This window comes from Schistocerca americana, chromosome 7, assembly GCF_021461395.2.
Source record: "Schistocerca americana isolate TAMUIC-IGC-003095 chromosome 7, iqSchAmer2.1, whole genome shotgun sequence".
NCBI lineage: Eukaryota > Metazoa > Arthropoda > Insecta > Orthoptera > Acrididae > Schistocerca > Schistocerca americana.
The window spans coordinates 432281010-432300520 of record NC_060125.1 but is presented as its reverse complement, the minus strand read 5'-3'; the positions used below and the strand labels follow the sequence as shown (position 1 = coordinate 432300520).

The 19511-nt window shown below is 44.3% G+C and overlaps 1 protein-coding gene across 1 annotated transcript in view; it reads right to left on the bottom strand.

The window, feature by feature from the left end:
• Positions 1-19511, bottom strand: part of LOC124622584 (neuropeptides capa receptor-like) — a 1063621-nt gene that overhangs the window by 4008 nt on the left and 1040102 nt on the right. The window contains exon 7 of the mRNA XM_047148332.1: positions 13376-13429. Coding sequence (XP_047004288.1) covers positions 13378-13429 — 52 coding nt within the window. The 3' untranslated portion in view covers positions 13376-13377. The remainder of the gene's footprint in view (positions 1-13375; positions 13430-19511) is intronic.

Below are 19511 nucleotides of genomic sequence, written 5' to 3'. Positions count from 1 at the left end.
TGGTTCTTAATGGGGTGTATAGCTACCATGGACCGCAATTAATGGTCGGCAGCGTGCTCCTATGTTGGCCACAAGGTTGGTAACGAGCTCTTCTGCTGGGCGATTTGTTCTTCCACCAACGCAGCTGATAACCACTGGATAATCGTTGGTGTATGTGGACGTGAAGCAATATGTCTCTACGCACCATCCAGCACGTGCTTGATGGCATTTAGGAGGAGGTTACAGCAGGACACTCCACTTGCCCACCATAAGCTCGTTCCAAGAGCTTTTCCACCTGAGCAGTTCGCTGCGGTCTCGCAAGGACCGGGCCGAAAGTACCCCTGAAAAGATACACATCTAGGTGGAGTACAGTGATAGAATCCCCCGGTCGGAGGTTCGAGTCCTCCCTCGGGCATAGCGTAACTTAGTTTAAGTTAGATTAAGTAGGCTTAGGGACCGATGACCTCAGCAGTTTGGTCTAATAAGACCTTACCACAACTTTCCATTTTCCAATGATAGAATAACGTATACTGGTGAGTTAACCGTTCTCAAATCCTTGAAGGTCAAAACGTCCGCACCACATAATTCCTCCCAATAACATGCCATCTCGACCACAGAACACTAATGTTCGGCCATGACGTCTTGACGTGTCGTGTATTCTGCCTAACATCAGCGTCGTTAATGCACTGTATTTCGACAACATCACAAGATATCTTCATCAGATGTTACCTGAGACTGCTCATCGAGTGGAACAGGTCCAGTATTTACACAAAGAGTCTTCCACTTTCATAGATTGCTCCAGGTGTTCCGTCTGCAGTCCCTTCCTGCTAGCAGGGTCCTTAGGCGGTTCTCCTTTGGTCCGGTGCACCTGCCTGTGCGCTGGAGTTCCGCTTTCGGTCTGGTGTCGTCTCAGGTGTTGCCTCTGCAGTCGGCTCTCGCTTGGGACGTTCTTATACGCTCCTTCCTCGGCCCCGTGCGTCAGTTTGAGTGCCGACGCAGCATTATTCCTGTTCGGGTAGTTTTACGGTGCAAATCTACGCACGCTACTCTGTACGGATAACTCTGTTTGGAGAGGGTTCCTACTCTGGAAAAGCAATTTGTCGTGTTCTATCGATGCAAAGTATTGTGTGCCATGGGAGGATGACTGACCACGGTTTTTCGTGGCGCTAAGGTGAGGGACTAGCGCGTCATCGTCTGGTCTCGACGTTTTTCTTCCCCCTGTCACCTACGACGGATCATGATACGGACCAAGAGATGGACCATAAAACGGACACCTCCGCGTTGTCTCTCTGGAGCGGAGCAGAAAATATTAGTCGGGAGAAGATCTTATTACCTTTAGCTGGAGATCGAAACCGCGAACTCAGTCGGCAGGGCCCGCAGACTTGGCGGTTTAGCATTCACCGCCTTGCTACTGGCGGAATTGTCTACGGCCGTGAGGGGCAAGAGGCCGTAGTTTCGAGCATGTGTTTCGTTTATACGCCAGTAAACGACACCGCCACGGTGCCCAGTACTGCCGCCATCCCTGCTGTTACGTCTCACCAGACCACCAGAGCGCAGATTGCGACACCTGACGAGCTCCTCAGGGTGAGGACAAGGAGGTGACACAACCATAACGGAAGCGTCCTGCTTCTGCCATAAAGGAATTCCCGCCCCCCCCCCCCCCTCCGCCAGGCTCGTGAGCACAGGCCGAACTAGAAGAAGAGATCACAGAGAAGATGTGTTGCATCTCCGCGTCAACGAGGTGAAGACAGCTTCTTTGTCCTCTACCGGGACAACGCGGCCACAGATGTTGGGTTCCACCGAGTGCAGCCGGTTAGTGTGAAGAATGCAAACTAATATGGCGACGTGCTGGAAGCAGTCGGAGAGGACGGGATCACGCCACCACAGGTGAAGAAATGGCCTCGCTCACAGACGATGTCAATCCAGTGGTTAGAAGGTTACTGGATTTTCCATGAGAAGAACTACTCCATCACAAAAGATGGGGAAGGCTCCGACCTACAAAGGGTTCAGATGGATATCATCAGACATTACCATGGGTTTTGAACATTGTAGAGAGGGATAAATGGCATCGATTCACCCACGGGTCCGAGCTGCAGAAGCAGCTGGTCTTTATCCATCTTCCAATTAAGATTGAGCCAGTATTCCTGAAGTAGCAATAATGTCATTTCCATTCGTATCATTTCCCAAAACCGTTACGCTGTGGTCGCACCAAGTCACCCAGGCTGCCCTTGTTCCTAGTCATCCTGGCCGACAACGACGAAACTCGGGTAATTTTCGAGGTGGATATTGTAGATGACATCCCAGTGAAGGTGAACCCTTTGAGCAAAAGGTAGGATAGCCCACTGCTGCTCCTGCCAAGGCGTTAACCATTTTGTGCGCCAGTAACACATGCCTGGTCTCTAGGCCAAATGGGCCACCGTCCCACGAGACCAAGGAGTGCCAGAAGAAGAAGGAGGACACACCGACTTTCTCCAACTGCAGCTGCCAGGACGCAGGTTCGCCAACGCTGTGAGAGGAAGGCGCCACCCAACGACAGAGAGCATCACGCCTGCCCACCAACTGCGCCAAAGGCTGCAGAACGCCGGCGCAGAGGTCAGATGGTGCAACGTGCCACATCGCAGCGTGCAGAACCCACACAGCCGCCAGCGGACACTACCCCAGTGTCAAAGACCAATGCCGCAGTCACTTGACAAGCGAACTCAGTACGCTTTTTTGGAAATGAGCCATACCCCTGCACTTGTTGACGCAGTTACGGCTGCCCTCCAGGCGATAGAATTCAAGAACGAAGCCCAACATGGATAATGCACATATCCAATGCCTAATCGTCTGTACGTTCAATGATAACGGGCTACGCCCCCAGCAGAGCGAAGTTCGCCAGTTCCTAAGGGATGAGGATGTTGACATCTTCTTTACGCAGGAAACCTTCCGCAAAGCTTGGCGTGAAGTTGCGGCAACAAACCACTGCTGCTACCGATATGACACGACCACCTACAAGGGCGGCATCGCCATCTACGTCATGACGTTGCTACAGCGTCATCGAATTCACCACAGCTTGCCACAGAGGCCACTAGGGTAGCCATCAACACTACTAGCGGAAAGATTACTTTTGTGTCTTCATTCTGGCAGCCCGATAGACTGCTACTCGAAGCTGTTTTGGATGTCCTGCAGTCTCTGCAGGAGAGACTATTCGTTGCAGGGGACTTCAAAGCTAAAAACTTGGAACCGAGCTCCCGCCTCACCATCACCATCGAGAGCCGACTCTCACGTCGTTCACCAAAACGTCGTAGTCAGCCAGGGCCCGTTGGAACCCACACACTTCCCCGCTTATAGCCGACTGGATGTCATCGACTTTGCCCTCCTGAAGGCGAGCAGGCAATCCCTGTACAATGACATACAGACCGTCATGTCACCCAAACACTTTCCAGTCATTTTGACTTGGAAGTGATATGTGCCTCTGCTCCAGATCAGCGTCCGAGATATCGTAACCTGGACCGCGACCTTTTCACATGGAAATACTCGAGTCAGTCGAGAACGCGCCCCACCGTGAACTAACTGGCCCAGACACAGTCTTAGATTTCTTCAGCAGAAGAATACATCGAGAAGGAATGGCGGCTACACCGAGGTGACTGCAGCGATCCCAAGATTTCTCTAGTGAGCTGTTTCCCCACATCCTGGCGGCGTTCACCGGGAAAAACCCATTGTTCCGTGAATGGCAGTTCATCCGCCATCGAAATATGAAATGCCGCATCAACCACATTTGACGGAGGACCGAGGAAGCAGTCGAAGAACACAGGCAAAAGGAATCTGCGGACCTGGTGTAAAGGCTCAAACTCAGCGACGGCAGCACCTGGAAGATGGTGAAGAGCCTCGTGTGCAGTCGATAGTGCGTACCACCGCTACAGGCCGGCAGCGACAACGTCAGTGAGCCTGACGCAAGAGCCAGCATGCTGGCGTTGTATTCGTAGCGAACTTCACGCCAGTGAAGACCTCTTGGACGACGACCACATCCGTCGAGTAGAAGAGCAGCTACCGGTCTTTCTACAGACAGAAACGGAGAAGACGTCGTCGAGCCGGTCACAGAGGGAAAAGTCGCGGTGCGATTTCCTTCGCTGATCACCGGGAAAGCAGGAAGCAGCAATGATATCAAAAAACTACCAGCTGAAGACCTTTCCGCCGATAGACCATTGGCACTTAACCGGCTTCTTCGACGAGATACTCCATTCGGGCTGTTATCCCTCAGCGTTGAGGCACGGTGGAATTGTGGCCATCTCGAAGACCAGAAAAGATCAAAGCCAGAAAACGTAGTACCGTTAAATCAACCTGCTCCCATCGCTCTTTAAGGTTTCCGAAATGCTGCACGAAAGAAATCTAATGGAACACGTCACCCAGATGTGTGTCTTTCCTGACGAGCAGTTCGAAGTTCTAAGCGACTACTCGACCTCTCACCAGCTCCTGCGACTGGTGCAGCCGACTATGATAACACTGGAAACAAGAGCAGTGTACTTCGGCATGTCCGGGGCCTTAGATTCCGTTTGGCACGGAGTCTTCGTGTACAAGCTCTTTGTACTCGGGCTGCCAACATCGCGTGGTCTCCTCCTCATATCGAACCCTTCAAGTCATGACAAATGCTGGTCCGTCAGGGATCGGCAGGTATGCGCAAGGGTAATGCAGGGGTCGGTACTTGTCTCCCTGTTGTACTCCCTGTACACTACTACCATTTTGCGGGTACGCACACGATGAAATGACGCTTTACGCCAGTTATACAGCGCAGTTTACCCGCAGCACGAACGTACTCACGATGAAACGTCTCCTCTACGTCGGATGCGACACTCTGAGTACATACTCGTCGATGTGGCGGCTGAAATTCAACGCAGAGCAGAGCCAGGCTATAATCTTCACCCGGATAATTTTTATGCTTGCAGCAGGTATATGATAACACCTATACGTCACCCCAGGCTGAACCAGACAAGTGAAGTTTTCGTTTCCTTTGTTCCCTACAGAAAGAGCAAGAACAACATTTTAATGTTTATACTAGCCTACACTACAAACTACATTGGCCAGGTAATTTTAATTTCATGGTTTTCGTAGTCACAATCGCCTTTCACATGCCCCAGTACTCCTCTTGTTCGGAGAGAACACACAATTAATTTTATGCTTCTAGAGAATCCAGCTGATTTTGGCAAAGATTCGTTCCGCATAGGGTAGGTTCTTTGTGTCGTTTAGCTCTTCTTCTAGATCGCTTTGCGGCGTGCTTGATTTAAAACACTTTCGAATCTCATCTTATATCCTCCCCTGCAAGACACTGATGCTCTGTTTCTGCTGCCAAACTATTTCGGTATTGCAGGGTGCGTTAACTGTGAAACGTTGTATCAGTACTCCATCTTCTGCGCTGGGTGGTGAAAGCCGCTTTCTTGCAGGTATAAATAAGTGTATTTTGTGATGTACAGTGTGGTAAAACCACACTTCTGGTTTTCTTTTGAGAAGTATATCTTGCAATAGAATTGATCATCCATTTGTAGTTCCATAGTTCGCTTAATATTTCGCTGGCGTCAGTTAAGATGCCCCCAAACTCAATGAGGCTCTCTCAACAATTAGACCAGATCACATGGGTGTCATCCACATACATGAAGAAATATATACATTTAGCCGCCTCTAATGCCTCCTCTTCATGTCTCTCCTTGAATATATTGGAGATTCATAGGGCACAGTGCTGCTCTTGACTAAACCTGCTGTCTGCTCGTAATATTGGCCCACATGCAGAAAATGTCCAACAGAGCATCGTAAAATTTCTCTGCAGTCAGCTCCAATGAGTGTTTCAGTGGCGCACTAGTGTCATAAAACCTAGTGTCATAAAATCCTGTGATATGCAGCAACTTGAAAGGTTGCAAGAGGCCCACCCAGTTGTCCTCATACAGGAACAAGTTTCTTCTAGTTGGGTGAGTTGATACACCAACGTTGCTAGCGATTGGCCGATTGGCATGCCCTCTTTGTGTACTTTTGAGCAGACCATAAAGTTTGGGTGGAACTGGTGCTCTCGATCGCAGTTGTTTGATGACTTGTGCAGGTGCACACGTTTTCTTCGAGATACCCTGGCCTTCTTGTCCATTTTGTCCAAGAGGTCACATATAAAAAGTCTGTATGCTGGGTCCTGCAGATTTTGGGGCAGTTTCTCGTAATCAGGCTGTTACAAAACGACAGTTAAGTTTCCTCTTTATGCTGGCAACACCAGAATTCTGGTGTTTTCCCAGAACATCTTAATTTCAAGCCTCTCTCTACTTCAGATGTTCGATTTTGGAGATTTTTCGTAATGATCAGCCTGCAGGTATTCCGGCAAATTTCTTCTGCCACATTTGGTGGAATTGCATTGTGAACTGGCTCCACTGCACTCTTGAAACTTGAAAAGGGCAAACATCTAGCAGACGAGGCAAAGTCGATACCCCTACTGAATACCTTCAAAATGGTGCCTTCAAATTGTTTCTTACTTCAGTAAATCCTGTTGTCAGTGTCCTCCTTCTGCTGTGCTTTCTTGCTCATCCAGTCAAACGTCGCACCCTGACATGCTGAGGCATTCTTCTTGGTGCTCTCCTCTCGTACTCTGTTAGTAGCTGAGAGGCAGTGTGCCCTGTCTCACTATCCAGCTGACAAAGAGCCGCCAGGAGCTTTTACATATCCACTTGTACATGGGAGACGCTTTTGCAGCTAAAGTCTGGGACAAGGCAGACGGTTGCCCATGCTCTCTGGCGGGGTGCTGCAAAATGATTTCCTGACACACCAGTGTATGGAAGTTTGACCACATGAGTAACAGATGGAGGGCACTCGCAGTAGGGTTAAACTAAATGACAAGCACTTTGAAAGTACTCAGAAGGGTGTCAACTAGGGTGCCATTGACAGACTATGTGAAATCGGCTGCAGAGAAGATTTACGATACTCTGTTGAATCTCTTCGGTCATATACTGACTTCAGTTCATTTTCTGCATATGGGCCAATCGTAATAGAGGACAGCAGGTGTAACCAATAGCAGCTCCCTATCCCCAGTAACCGACAACATGTTCATGTCGTGATTTAAAGAACAGGCATTAGAGGCAGCTAGACACAAATATACATATTTCTATAGGTATCTGAATAATTCCTTTGTAATCTGGTCTCATGGTTGTGGGAGGCTCACTGAGTTTGTGGAACATCTTAATTCACGCTAACGAAGTATTAAGTTGGCCATGGAACTGTAAATGGATGGTCATCTGCCATTTCAGTATATACTTGTCAAAAGGAGTTTGGTCATAATGAGTATCACAGGCCTAACACACTGATTTATATCTGCAAACTAGCCTTCACCACCCAGGATAGAAGTATGGAGTTCTGAAGACATTGCTAAAGAGGGAGCGTACCCTGTCAGAACCAGTTTAGAAAGTCCTTTAAACCAGCCATGCCGCCACACGATCTTGATAAACAGCGGCATGAGGCAAAGACTGGAGAATATCTCCCCTATTCCGGATGTATTTCTGCCAAAAGCAGCATGTTGCCCAAATAAGAGGACTACTGGGGCATGTGAAAGACGACTGGGATTACGGGAACCATAAAATTATAATATACCTCGCCGATGTGGCATGTCTAACATTGACCAAAGGACAAGGGCAGTGGATATCAGATGCTAAGAATATCAGAGACACAACCGACTAAGACAATCAAATAAATCGGCCATAGCCGGGCACTGTCTGGAAAACAATCTTTATATGAACTAGGCTGAAATGGGAGTTCTGGCTCAGACGTGAGATACTTTGTTTTAAGAGAGAATCTATAGAGATAGAAGTGACGGAAAACGTCGAGAATCGTGACAGTGTGCACCCACTGGATAGAGCCGATGTTCCTCTACTGGAATGGCTAAAAACGAAACGTGGACAACAGCAGAACTCCACAAACCGAGAAACTGAGGGTGTGGACATGGAAAACGAACCCCACACATAACATCAGGAACACTGAAGATGGAAAGCCTAAGTACCCTGTTGGTAGGAGTGGACTGTAAGCGGAATGCTTGGAACCGAGTATGGACGAGGTAGACAGTAGGTAGGGAACTTTATGACCGAATCAGGAGAAGTCAAAATCTTAGCTGACAAACAAACGCTGAATTAAGTGTAAAAGGGCGTGTGGAGGGCAATGTAAGAAGCGTTCAGTGACTTCTAAAGCAAGATTTTGTCTGGCGATCTGAGAAAACCCCCTAAGAATTTTTGTTTTAACGTAATATCAGTAGGCGGCTCTAAATCCACCATTCATTTAGTCAGTAACCATATTGGCATCGAAATGGAAGTTAACGCAGAGAAGGCTGAAGTAACGAATTTGGTCTTCCGAATTTGTATTCACCGCCGAAGATCGTAAGTTATACCCACCTAAAGCACTTGTCCCTCTCCCCCCCCCCCTTTACAGCAACAGTATATGCCCATCGCTGGGGCAACGAAAGGAACCTAGCGACTGGAAAAAAGCGCAGGTCATTCCCACTGTCAAGAAGAGTCGTGCGACAGATGCATCGTTGAAGTCAATCTGTTGTAGAATTATGGACCATGTTTTAGGCTAAAAAATTATCACGGTTTTAGAGAACGAAAGTTTTTCTATAAATACCAACTCGCAGTTTGCAAACAGAGATGTAGCGAAAATCAACTCGCTCTGTCCCCTTATGAGACACAGAGCACTGCAGTCAAAGGCGCTCAGGTTTATGGCCTGGTCCCTGATTTAAGAATGGTATTTTTGTCGCGTTCTTCCGTTTAGTGAAAAATATGAGCTTACCGAATATAGGACCAGATTTACGACTGGATTCAAGACTTCCTTTCAGAAAGAGCTCAACATGTCGCTCCTAACGGAACAAAATCAACAGATGTAAAACTAATTCAGGAGTACTCCAAGGAAGAGTGATACGAACGCTACTGTTTACGTCTGTATAAATGACCCAGCAGAAAGCGTCTGAAGCTCTTTACTATTTGCACATGAAGCGGCTGTCTATAATAGCAACGCCAGAAAACAGTATCGGCTTGCAGAATAATCAGCAGAGGATTGATGAATGGTTCACATTTTAGCAGTTAACTGTGAATTTCAATAAATGTATTGCTCGTACATAGGAAAAGAAATCCACTACTGCACGACTAAACTATTGATGAGAAATTGCTTGAAACAGTATACATCGTAAAATAACTAAGAGCAACAATCAAAATGGTTCAAATGGCTCTGAGCACCATGGGACTTAATTGCTGTGGACATCAGTAACCTAGAACTTAGAACTACTTAAACTTAATCAACCTAAGGACGTCACACACATCCATGACCGAGGCAGGATTCGAATCTACGACCGTAGCGGTAGCGCGGTTCCAGACTGTAGCGCCTAGAACCGCTCGGCGACTCCGGCCGGCAAAGCAACAATCCAGAGCGACCTTAAGTGTAATGACAACATAAATGTAGCACGAAAAGGAGATGCCAGACAAATTCATACGAGATAGGTTAAGGAAATATTAACTCATCCACGAAAGAAGTGGTGTACGAGGCGTTTGTGAGACTGCTTCTCGAATGTTGTTTACCAGTCTGGAACACTTAATAAGTGAAACTGATGGAAGAAACAGATAAGATCCAACGAACAGCGATATGTTTCTTTACGGATTCGCTTTAGTCGGCGCGGGATCGTTACAGAGTTGCTCAACAAACTCGCGTGCCCGACTTCATAAGAGAGGCTTCGTGCATCGCGTAGAGGTTTACTAATGAAAATTCGGGAGAGTAATTTTTGTGAATATTTGGAGAACATATTACTCCTCCATCATACATTCTATGAAATGACCACTGCAAGAGAAGTCGTGAAATTAGAGCTCATACAGAGGCTTACCGACGATCATTCTGCCCACGTGACATTCGATTGGAACAGAGATGGGGGAAGAGTTAGTGTTATCAGAAGTACCCTCTGCCTCATACCGGTGGTGGCTTACGAATTATGACGTAGATATAGAGGGAATCATAAATAATTAATCCGTTCCACTCGACGAGCAGTCTTAGGTAGCACCTGATGAAAATAACTCACTTTGTCGAAATATCGTGCACGAACGACGCTGATATCCGAAGGAACATCCGGCATCTTTGGATGTGAAGAGATCAGTAGCAACGTCCGAAGAATTACGTTTTTGGCAATGGTCCTGAGCGCGCTACGTACCCTCACATGGCTAAAGATGGGAATACGCAATGCATCCAGGAAAGTTGTTGATAATGATCGTTCTGGTGCTCCAGGTGTTTGTGTGGGGAGACGAAACGTTGCATGAGCGTACAGACCTCCAATTATTTGAACACGATAAAATCAGTGCGCAACATTATTTTGACACTGTACTCTTTCTGCATATAAGTCCTTTCATAGTTTCATGCGGCCCTGACAACTTTTTTGTGGATGAAATGCGCCACCGCATCAACTGCGCAGGTAGAGGGGCTCTTGGAGAGAGTGTTTATCTCACGGAAGCGAAAAGATTGGCGTGACTGACGTCCTCTCCTCCCTCCCAAAACATAAATCTCATCGAACACGTGTGGATACATCGGGGAGACATATCGTAGGACGTCTACATGCACTGACGACCATTCAGCAGTTATCAAATGGTTCAAATGGCTCTGAGCACTATGGGACTCAACTGCTGTGGTCATCAGTCCCCTAGAACTTAGAACTACTTGAACCTAACTAACCTACGGACATCACACACACCCATGCCCGAGGCAGGATTCGAACCTGCGACCGTAGCAGCAGCGCGGCTCCGGACTGGAGCGCCTAGAACCGCACGGCCACCGCGGCCGGCTCAGTAGTTATCAACCGTGCTGGTGTCCCGCCTGGGTGCCTCAGACCAAGGAAGTCTTACCGTGGCCAGGAATGGAGCATTTTCCGCAGCATTTATTGCTGGCCGTGGTCGTTACACACCCTATTGAGAACAGTATCCCGTGTTCTGTCATGGCCAGGGGACCAGCGTAAATCATGTTGATTTCAGAGTAATGAATATCTTTTCTTGTTCGTCTCATTGCGTATTTCTTTCAGTTTCCTTTTGCACTTTAATCTTCTGTATATGGCCCAACTTTATGGAGCGTTGTTCCTTGACAACGATACAGCGTGTGAAATTTGCTTCCGTCCTTAATTTTTGCACACATATGTGGTAATAGTTTTATGGTGCAGATGTGTAAAAGACTCGACTCACGTGCCTCTCCTTGAGTGAACTGCGTTGCCTCGCAGCAACTGCAGTCAGTGCGTCAACCCCAGGCACGTTTGCTAAATTACGAGACGAGACTATCGTTCGGATGTTTCTCGTGTATTATCTGGATTGCCAACAGAACATCATTGAAAGAAAAGAAAACATTGATCACAAGTAGAATTATGAAGCGTATGTGACTTTCGTGCGAGTATGCATGTAAAACCAGTACCATTTTAAATTCAATGGTTCTTTTGAAAAGAAACCTTTTGTGGATCTAGGCGAAAGTGAAAATGTAATATTAAGTCAAACAAAACTAAAACTGTGGGTGTTCTGCAGCATTTTTCTTTTTCTGGAACAGGTTTCGACCTAATGAGGCCATCATCACACTATTAAGTGTCATTGTGAAAGCAGGTACTACACTGGCGAGTAATTTCGAAAAACATATTACACTGTTGGAAAGCGACAGAATACCAGAGAAAATAGCGGCGAATTCATAACGAGGTTGGAAAAAGATAAGCGAAACAGAGAATAAATATAATACACTATTGGCCATTAAAATTGCTACACCACGAAGATGACGTGCTACAGATGCGAAATTTAACCGACAGAAGAAGAAGCTGCGATATGCACATCATTAGCTTTTCAGAGCATTCACACAAGGTCGGCGCCGGTGGCAACACGTACAACGTGCTGGCATGAGGAAAGTTTCCAACCGATTTCTCATACAGAAACAGCAGTTGACCGGCGTTGCCTGGTGAAACCTTATTGTGATGCATCGTGTAAGGAGGAGAAATGCGTACCATTAAGTTTCCGATTTTCATAAAGGTCGGATTGTAGCCTATCGCGATTGCGGTTTATCGTATCGCGACATTGCTGCTCGCGTCGGTCGAGATCCAATGACTGTTAGCAGAATATGGAATCAGTGGCTTCAGGAGGGTAATACGGAACGCCGTGCTGGATTCCAACGGCCTCATATCACTAGTAGTCGAGATGACAGGCATCTTACCTGTATGGCTATAACGGATCGTGCAGCCACGTCTCGATCCCTGAGTCAACATATGGGGACGTTTGCAAGACAACAACCATCTGCACGAACAGTTCGACGACGTTTGCAGCAGCATGGACTATCAGCTCCGGTACCATGGCTGCGGTTACCCTTTACGCAGCATCACTGACAGGAGCGCCTGCGATGGTGTACTCGACAACTAACCTGGATGCACGAATGGCAAAACGTCATTTTTTCGGATGAATCCAGGTTCTGTTTACAGCATCATGATGTTGACATCCGTGTTTGGCGACATCGCGTTGAACGCACATTGGAAGCGTGTATTCGTCATCGCCATACTGGCGTATCACCCGGCGTGATGGTATGGGGAGCCATGGGTTACACGTCTCGGACACCTCTTGTTCGCATTGACGGCGCTTTGAACAGTGGACGTTACATTTCAGATGTGTTACGACCCCTGGCTCTCCCCTTCATTTGATCCCTGCGAAACCCCACATTTCAGCAGGATAATGCACGACCGCATGTTGCAGGTCCTGTACGTGCCTTTCTGAATAGAGAAAATGTTCGACTGCTGCCATGGCCAGCACATTGTCCAGATCTCTCACCAATTGGAAACGTTTGTCAATGGTGGCCGAGCAACTGGTTCGTAACAATACGCCAGTCACTACTCTTGATGAACTGTGGTATCGTGTTGAAGCTGCTTGGGCAGCTGTACCTGTACATGTCATCCAAGCTATGTTTGACTCAATGCCCAGGCTTATCAAGGCCGTTGTTATGGCCAGAGGTGGTTGTTCTGGGTACTGATTTCTCAGGATTTATGCACCCAAATTGCGTGAAAATGTAATCACATGTCAGTTCTAGTATAATATATTTGTCCAATGAATTCCCCTTTATCATATGCGTTTCCTCTTGGTGTAGCAATTTTTAAGGCCAGTAGTGTAGGAATATTCTAAGCAACAACATAACTTTTTTCTTTTTAAACAAGGCGAACACCAGCCAACAAGATAAGTGACAAACTAGAATTTCATTCATTCTTTACAACTGTGAACAGGCCAAACTGAGTTAAGAAGAAGAAACCAGTTAACATATTATGATGTTATCATCCGTCGCATCACCTGACATCGGAAAGTAACATCTAATACCACTGCACCATTCAAACTGTACAGCAAATAAAAATAAAAATAGCCTTAATCAAGAAAATCACCTTCATATTTCCTTTAATTCTGAGGATATTTCTTCTCTCGAATCCAACAAATATCTGCAACATAGAACGTAACCAGTACCATTAATACCACCTTAATACAACAGAGTTGTCTTTATGGAATCACTCATTATTTTAACCTGATATGACAGTACAACTCTTGACACCATAGTCTAGTAGGGAGTCTATCCTCGACAATATACATTATATATCTCGATATTCTTCGTCCTATCATTTATTATTACTTTTCAGTTGGTAGCAGTTTTTTTCTTCTAAGGATGTTTTCTGTTTCCTTCTCTAAACACACCAATGCTTTCTTTCTTTTCTGGTTACGAGCGTTTCTTTCAAAGAACGTCGTTCATATGCCAAAAAAATTACTTCCTTTGTACTTGCTCCCGGAAGTTTCAGTTTTTCATGTCCTTACGGAAGAGACATTAAATTTCGAACATGCAATTGTGCAAATTCTAACACAAAGTTTTCGCTGGAACTTCGTCGTACTTGCTTCCAGTTTTACGGGAAACGACCATTGTTTTCCGAGGCTGTGCCAATGCGTTGCCGTTCAGTATAGGGACATGTTTTGGTTATAAAATTGTTGTTGTATGCAGGTTAATTAGCCAATAATAAGGGGTGGAAACGAAGGCTGGTCGCCAAACCTAGACAAAACTCATTTATAAGGTGCTAAAACTTACACTGTTAGACCACTGGCTTTTGCAAAATGACAGTTTTGTGTTGAAGTCGATGACAGTGATCATGTTATATTATATCACGAAACAGAAGCACTACAGGTTACACTTTTATTTATAACGAGTTGTATCGGCACACACAAACTGACTCAGGTACGTCCTGCACGTAAGTCTTGGATAAGAATCTAATCTAATTGGGCAGGAACGGGTAAGAGAGGTTAAATGAAATTGAGAAGAACACTAATTTGTCCGTAAATTACATATTAACAACGGACCGACTGTTCTACAGCAAGCTGTAAACACATCTTCCCTGTACTATCATTTCTCTACTATGCTAACAGGACAGTCATTATTAACTGAATAAGTAACTGAGAATCAGAAGATGTAATGTTTATTGATGCCACGCCTACTTTTTGAAACACCACTTCAATATTAGCTCGGTGAACAACTGTTCCGGGGATAACTCTCAAGTAAAATTGCATGAGATACATCTAGAAGGCTGTAATATATACTCTTTCGTTTTATAGATCATCAGTGACTCTGTTCTGAAGCAGTGAGAAACCAGCTGCTTTATTTATGAAGAAGCAACTCCTTTTTTCCCCTGTGCCATTGTGCTACTGGTGGAGATATACGCAAGTGAGTAATGGAAATGCTGTCGGGCATAACCTACCCAGTGCAAGTGACATGAAAAGTGCAGTATGAGATATATATTTTCATATGGTGTCAATAGATGAACATATCATATATCATCTATGCCACTTTACCTTCTGTACACATCTAGTATCACAGGGAAAAATTCCTACATTAAAATGTGAGGCTTTCAAATTCTATCTTGGATGTTGTCAAGCACACTTACAGGTTTCTCGACGATCCTGGACTTCTAAAATACGTGTATTCGTAGCAAAATTCAGAATCCAAGCAAGTCTCTAAATTCACTCATAAGGAAACGATGCCCTATATCCAGATCTGCATCTACTACAGTTGTCAGAATTACAACTTATGGTTAGTTCTTGCATTTAATGATGAGAACGTAAGAAGAATGAAGGTATTGGAAGGAATGGGCTTTAAGAAAGGAAATTTCACTCAAGAAGTCTTGAGAAAAATTGATTTGCGGCACTTCTCTGTAGTCGGTAAACTATAAGAGAAGCCTTGAAGGGACAGAGGACCCTGAGTACAAATCTTGGGTCTTGTGGAGAGGTGACACAAGCAAAACTTTAGACTGAACCCTGAACTGCATTTTCTGAAACTTACGTTTAAAAAAAAAATGGCTCAGAGCACTGTGGGACTTAACTTCTGGTGTCATCAGTCCCCTAGAACATAGAACTACTTAAACCTAACTAACCTAAGGACATCACACACATCCATGCCGGAAGCAGGATTCGAACCTGCGACCGTAGCGGTCGCGCGGCTCGAGACTGTAGCTTGTAGAACCGCTCGGCCACACCGGCCGGCCTTTTTTTAAAGGTTATCTTTTTTCTCAGAGTCCATGAGAGCTAAATTATGAAAATTTGTTCACTTTTTTCAATAAACCCAATAAATGTTGTATCGTAGGTTAATTTTGAAGTTCTAAGTGTAAGCTGAGGTATGCGACAAGGCGACTGGAATTTTGTATGAATTTTATTTAACACTTAAAGAACTGTTATTAAAAAATTAATGAAAATCTCCTATTCGATATATTCACAAAAGCTCGTAAAAGAAGCTCGTTGTATGCAAAGAGATTTGACAGATAATATTGTGTAAAAATCTCTGGGATAATTTCTGAGAAAAAGGTACAAATATTATTTTTAAGAAATAATATTTGTAAACTACTCTACATAATTAAGTTAAATGTCAGTAACTCAAGGAATCTAACAGTAGATGTTTGAAACACATGTAAACTATGTTGCAAAATTCCATTGGTATATCTTCAAAATTGGGAATTCGGTGCATCTTTTAAACAGTTTGTGCTTTTCATGAACATCCCACCATAAATTACTTCGTAACACCTTCAGACGTAATTTTATACTAATTTGTTGTACTACTGTACAATTTTGGCCCTAGACCATCATCAGGTACCTGAAATAGAAGTATCATGTACAAAATACAGTAACATCAGTTAAGAGGTAAACACAAAGTATGTCAAATCCGAAAACAAGCAAGGAAATTAAAAGTTACTTAGCAGAATGTTGCCAATGATACAATATGCCATACTGGTCTTTGCCCCTATTTAAATTTAATTACAGTTCATCCTCCTAGCGCTTATGACTGTTTTTAACTGTCATAAACTTGTTGTTTTCGGCTCGATTATTATGGGAGTGCGTCACTATCAAACAGTTCTTGCAGAGATCTTACGCCACGTATACAGAGATACACGAAGTTGATGCAGTCAGCGAACATATATGGTGCACAATGGGTGTTATTTTGTGATATGAACATGAAATGAAATTAAAATATTAAAATGTAAAATATTATAATAAAATTCTAAACATTAAAAAATTAAAATAAAATTAAAATAAAGTTAAGCTCTACAACTCACCATTGGAGCATTTATACGTTTAAAACTGTGCTTTTACAGCTGAAGAATGAAAATTACGAAATCATGATGAGATTGCTATGACTTATTACACGGTTGTACAATGTTTTTCATATTGCGGCTCTACATGTCCAAGAGTATAGCAATTGCTGTGGTATCTACGGCTCTGCAATGAACGTTAAATAAATATAAACAAAAGCTTGTAAGGCATAATTTACGAATGACAATCTTCTGTGAAGTAAGTTATAATTTTCCTAGCGTATCTTGAGATCAGACTTTCTTTGTGCTTAATTTTTAACTGATGCTAATACATTGTGTATTTAATGCTTCCACTCTACATGTTTGGTTTCGGTCTAGGACCGAAACTGTATCGCCATACAAGAAATATATACAAATAACAACAAAAGGCGGTACGAAACCACAAAAACTACATGCTACATCACAGCTGCGGTATCCGTCACGTTTAAGGTTATATAATTAATTGCTCCACACCGAAAATTCAGGTATTCAACATAAGCGAGCGAATGGTTGAACCGAACACAATCTCGAGAAAGGTGCACATTCACGCTAACCAATAATACGCACCAATGCACCTGCATCTAATGAATGCTGCCAACTAACTGTTTCTGAAACATATATTATGTCCAGTTTGGTCAACAACGTTAAGTCACAAAACACTGTTGGCGGGAGAAATTTACTTTTTACGGCTGGATACAGCTTAATCACCGGTAGTTACATTAATGTCAATACTTTATCGCTCCATATTCAGACTCATAAAGGAGTATGCTTCAGGAAGCCTCCGATACATAGCAACTAACAGTGGCGTATGAGTATGTGGGGTCATCAGGAAATGCTGCAGGTAGCGTGTTACGTACACTCACTGTCCGTTTCCTTATCGTAGTTACTCGGGGATAGGACAGCCACGTAACGTCAAAAGGTAGTTGGTCTAAAAACATCTGCCTCATCTTCCTTGTGTCAGAGAATGTGTTGCTCGGAATATACTTAAGATGCTCTTTAGGTGCACATGTGTTTACTGCACGGCGTTCTTCTATGAGACGCTGTGTACAATATAGGCCAATAATAGAAGTAAATTAAGCAGACAATGATTCTGCATCGCCCTTATGAAACAACTTTTACAAAGAATTAAGAGGAGAACTTTTTCTGTTTTTGGGGATACTTACACTGTTGTCCGACATTCTGATAAATGTAACGCACCCATTCTATTGTTAAAGGATGTCTGTAAACAGGATATGAATACTTCATTATGTGGTGATGCGTACAGAAAGAATGATAGAGATTCCACAAACTAGCTGGTAAAGATTACTGCTATCTTATTAGATTATTCTTTGCTTTCAGTGGCAGCTATAAAAAAAAAGTCTCTGAGCACTATGGGACTAAACTTCTGAGGTCATCAGTCCCCTAGAACTTAGAACTACTTAAACCTAACAAACCTAACCTAAGGACATCACACACATCCATGCCCGAGGCAGGATTCGAACCTGCAACCGTAGCGGTCGTGCGGTTCCAGACTGTAGCGCCTAGAACCACTCGGCCACTCCGGCCGGCAGTTATAAAAATCTGAGAACTGTAAAGTATGGTACTTTCGAGATTCTATGGACATCGTAAAGTTGATAAGGCAAGCAAATATGAGCATCTAATAGTATTACCTACGCGGCCTATAACAGATATCTTAAAGTGGCTTATGAGAATGGTCAAGCCCGTACAACTAGAAAGCCTGGAAATATATGGCAGCTTTGGCGTCAAAAATGTTTTTCTTGAATATTTGAAAGCTGCAAGAAGCGGTGCATTGAAATCGTCGTAAGAACCATTAGCTCTCCAACTTATTTATTCACTAAATATTTATCTTCATTGTTCAACTCACTTATAGGAAAGTTTACTCACAACATGCGTAACTTTACGATATTTATTGCGATACTTGGGAAACTCAAGTTTAAAGGATTATCTTCTCGTAGCTCAGCTGAATATCTCTGTACGTGTTTAAGCCTAGCGAGCAATAGCGCTTGCCACTGGTGTGAGAGTAAGTAAAACTCTTATCTGTTGCCCGAACACTGAGTTAGTGGCTGAGCGGTTCTAGTAGCTACAGTCTGGAACTGCGCGACGGGTCCGATCGCAGGTTCGAATCCTGCCTCGGGCATGAACGTGTACGATGTCCTTAGGTTGGTTAGGTTTAAGTAGTTCTAAGTTCTAGGGGACTGATGACCTGAGTAGAAAAGTCCTATAGTGCTCAGAGCCATTTTGTTTAGTGCTACGGGTAGTAGTAGTCGTCCGCTAGTCGTTGGCGAGCTGCCGTGTACAGGCGAGTCGCGAGGCTTCAACTCTGAAAAGATTCGTCTGTGGATGTGAAGAAACTTTTCTGAAACTCTACTTGGTTGCACGGAATTGTCCACGGTTTAATTAAATTGCTCATCAGATAGGCCAATTAACGACAGTAGCATATACCATTCTGTGAAATCTGATTACTAAGGAAAAGCTTTTTCTATAACAGTAAATGATTAGCATCAACCGGAATCCTTATGCGAGACGGTTAAATTCCATCACCCGATCAGTACCGCATCCCGGTCAAGGACGAGGAAGAAAGGCAGAGATTTAACTGACGGCAAACAACGATTGTATAACGACTGGGTCGTTGTAGCTGTAAGATTATTACATACAAAGAAACTTTAGCACCTTCATTATCCGCAATTGCCCAATAATTTCACAAAACGATTCTAACGTTTTGAAACATCGATCTTCTGCCGGTACGTGAACGAAAAGTCTTTGATAGGCCTTCATGGGAAGGACGAATTCCTTTTGAATTCCATTTGAATTCCATCCACGAAAGTATTCAGTTCGCTTACAAGATATAAAAATTTGGATGCGTCCCGTTTCAGAACGTTCTAGTTTGCGATAAAGTTGACATTGCAGTGTATCACACACTAAAGCT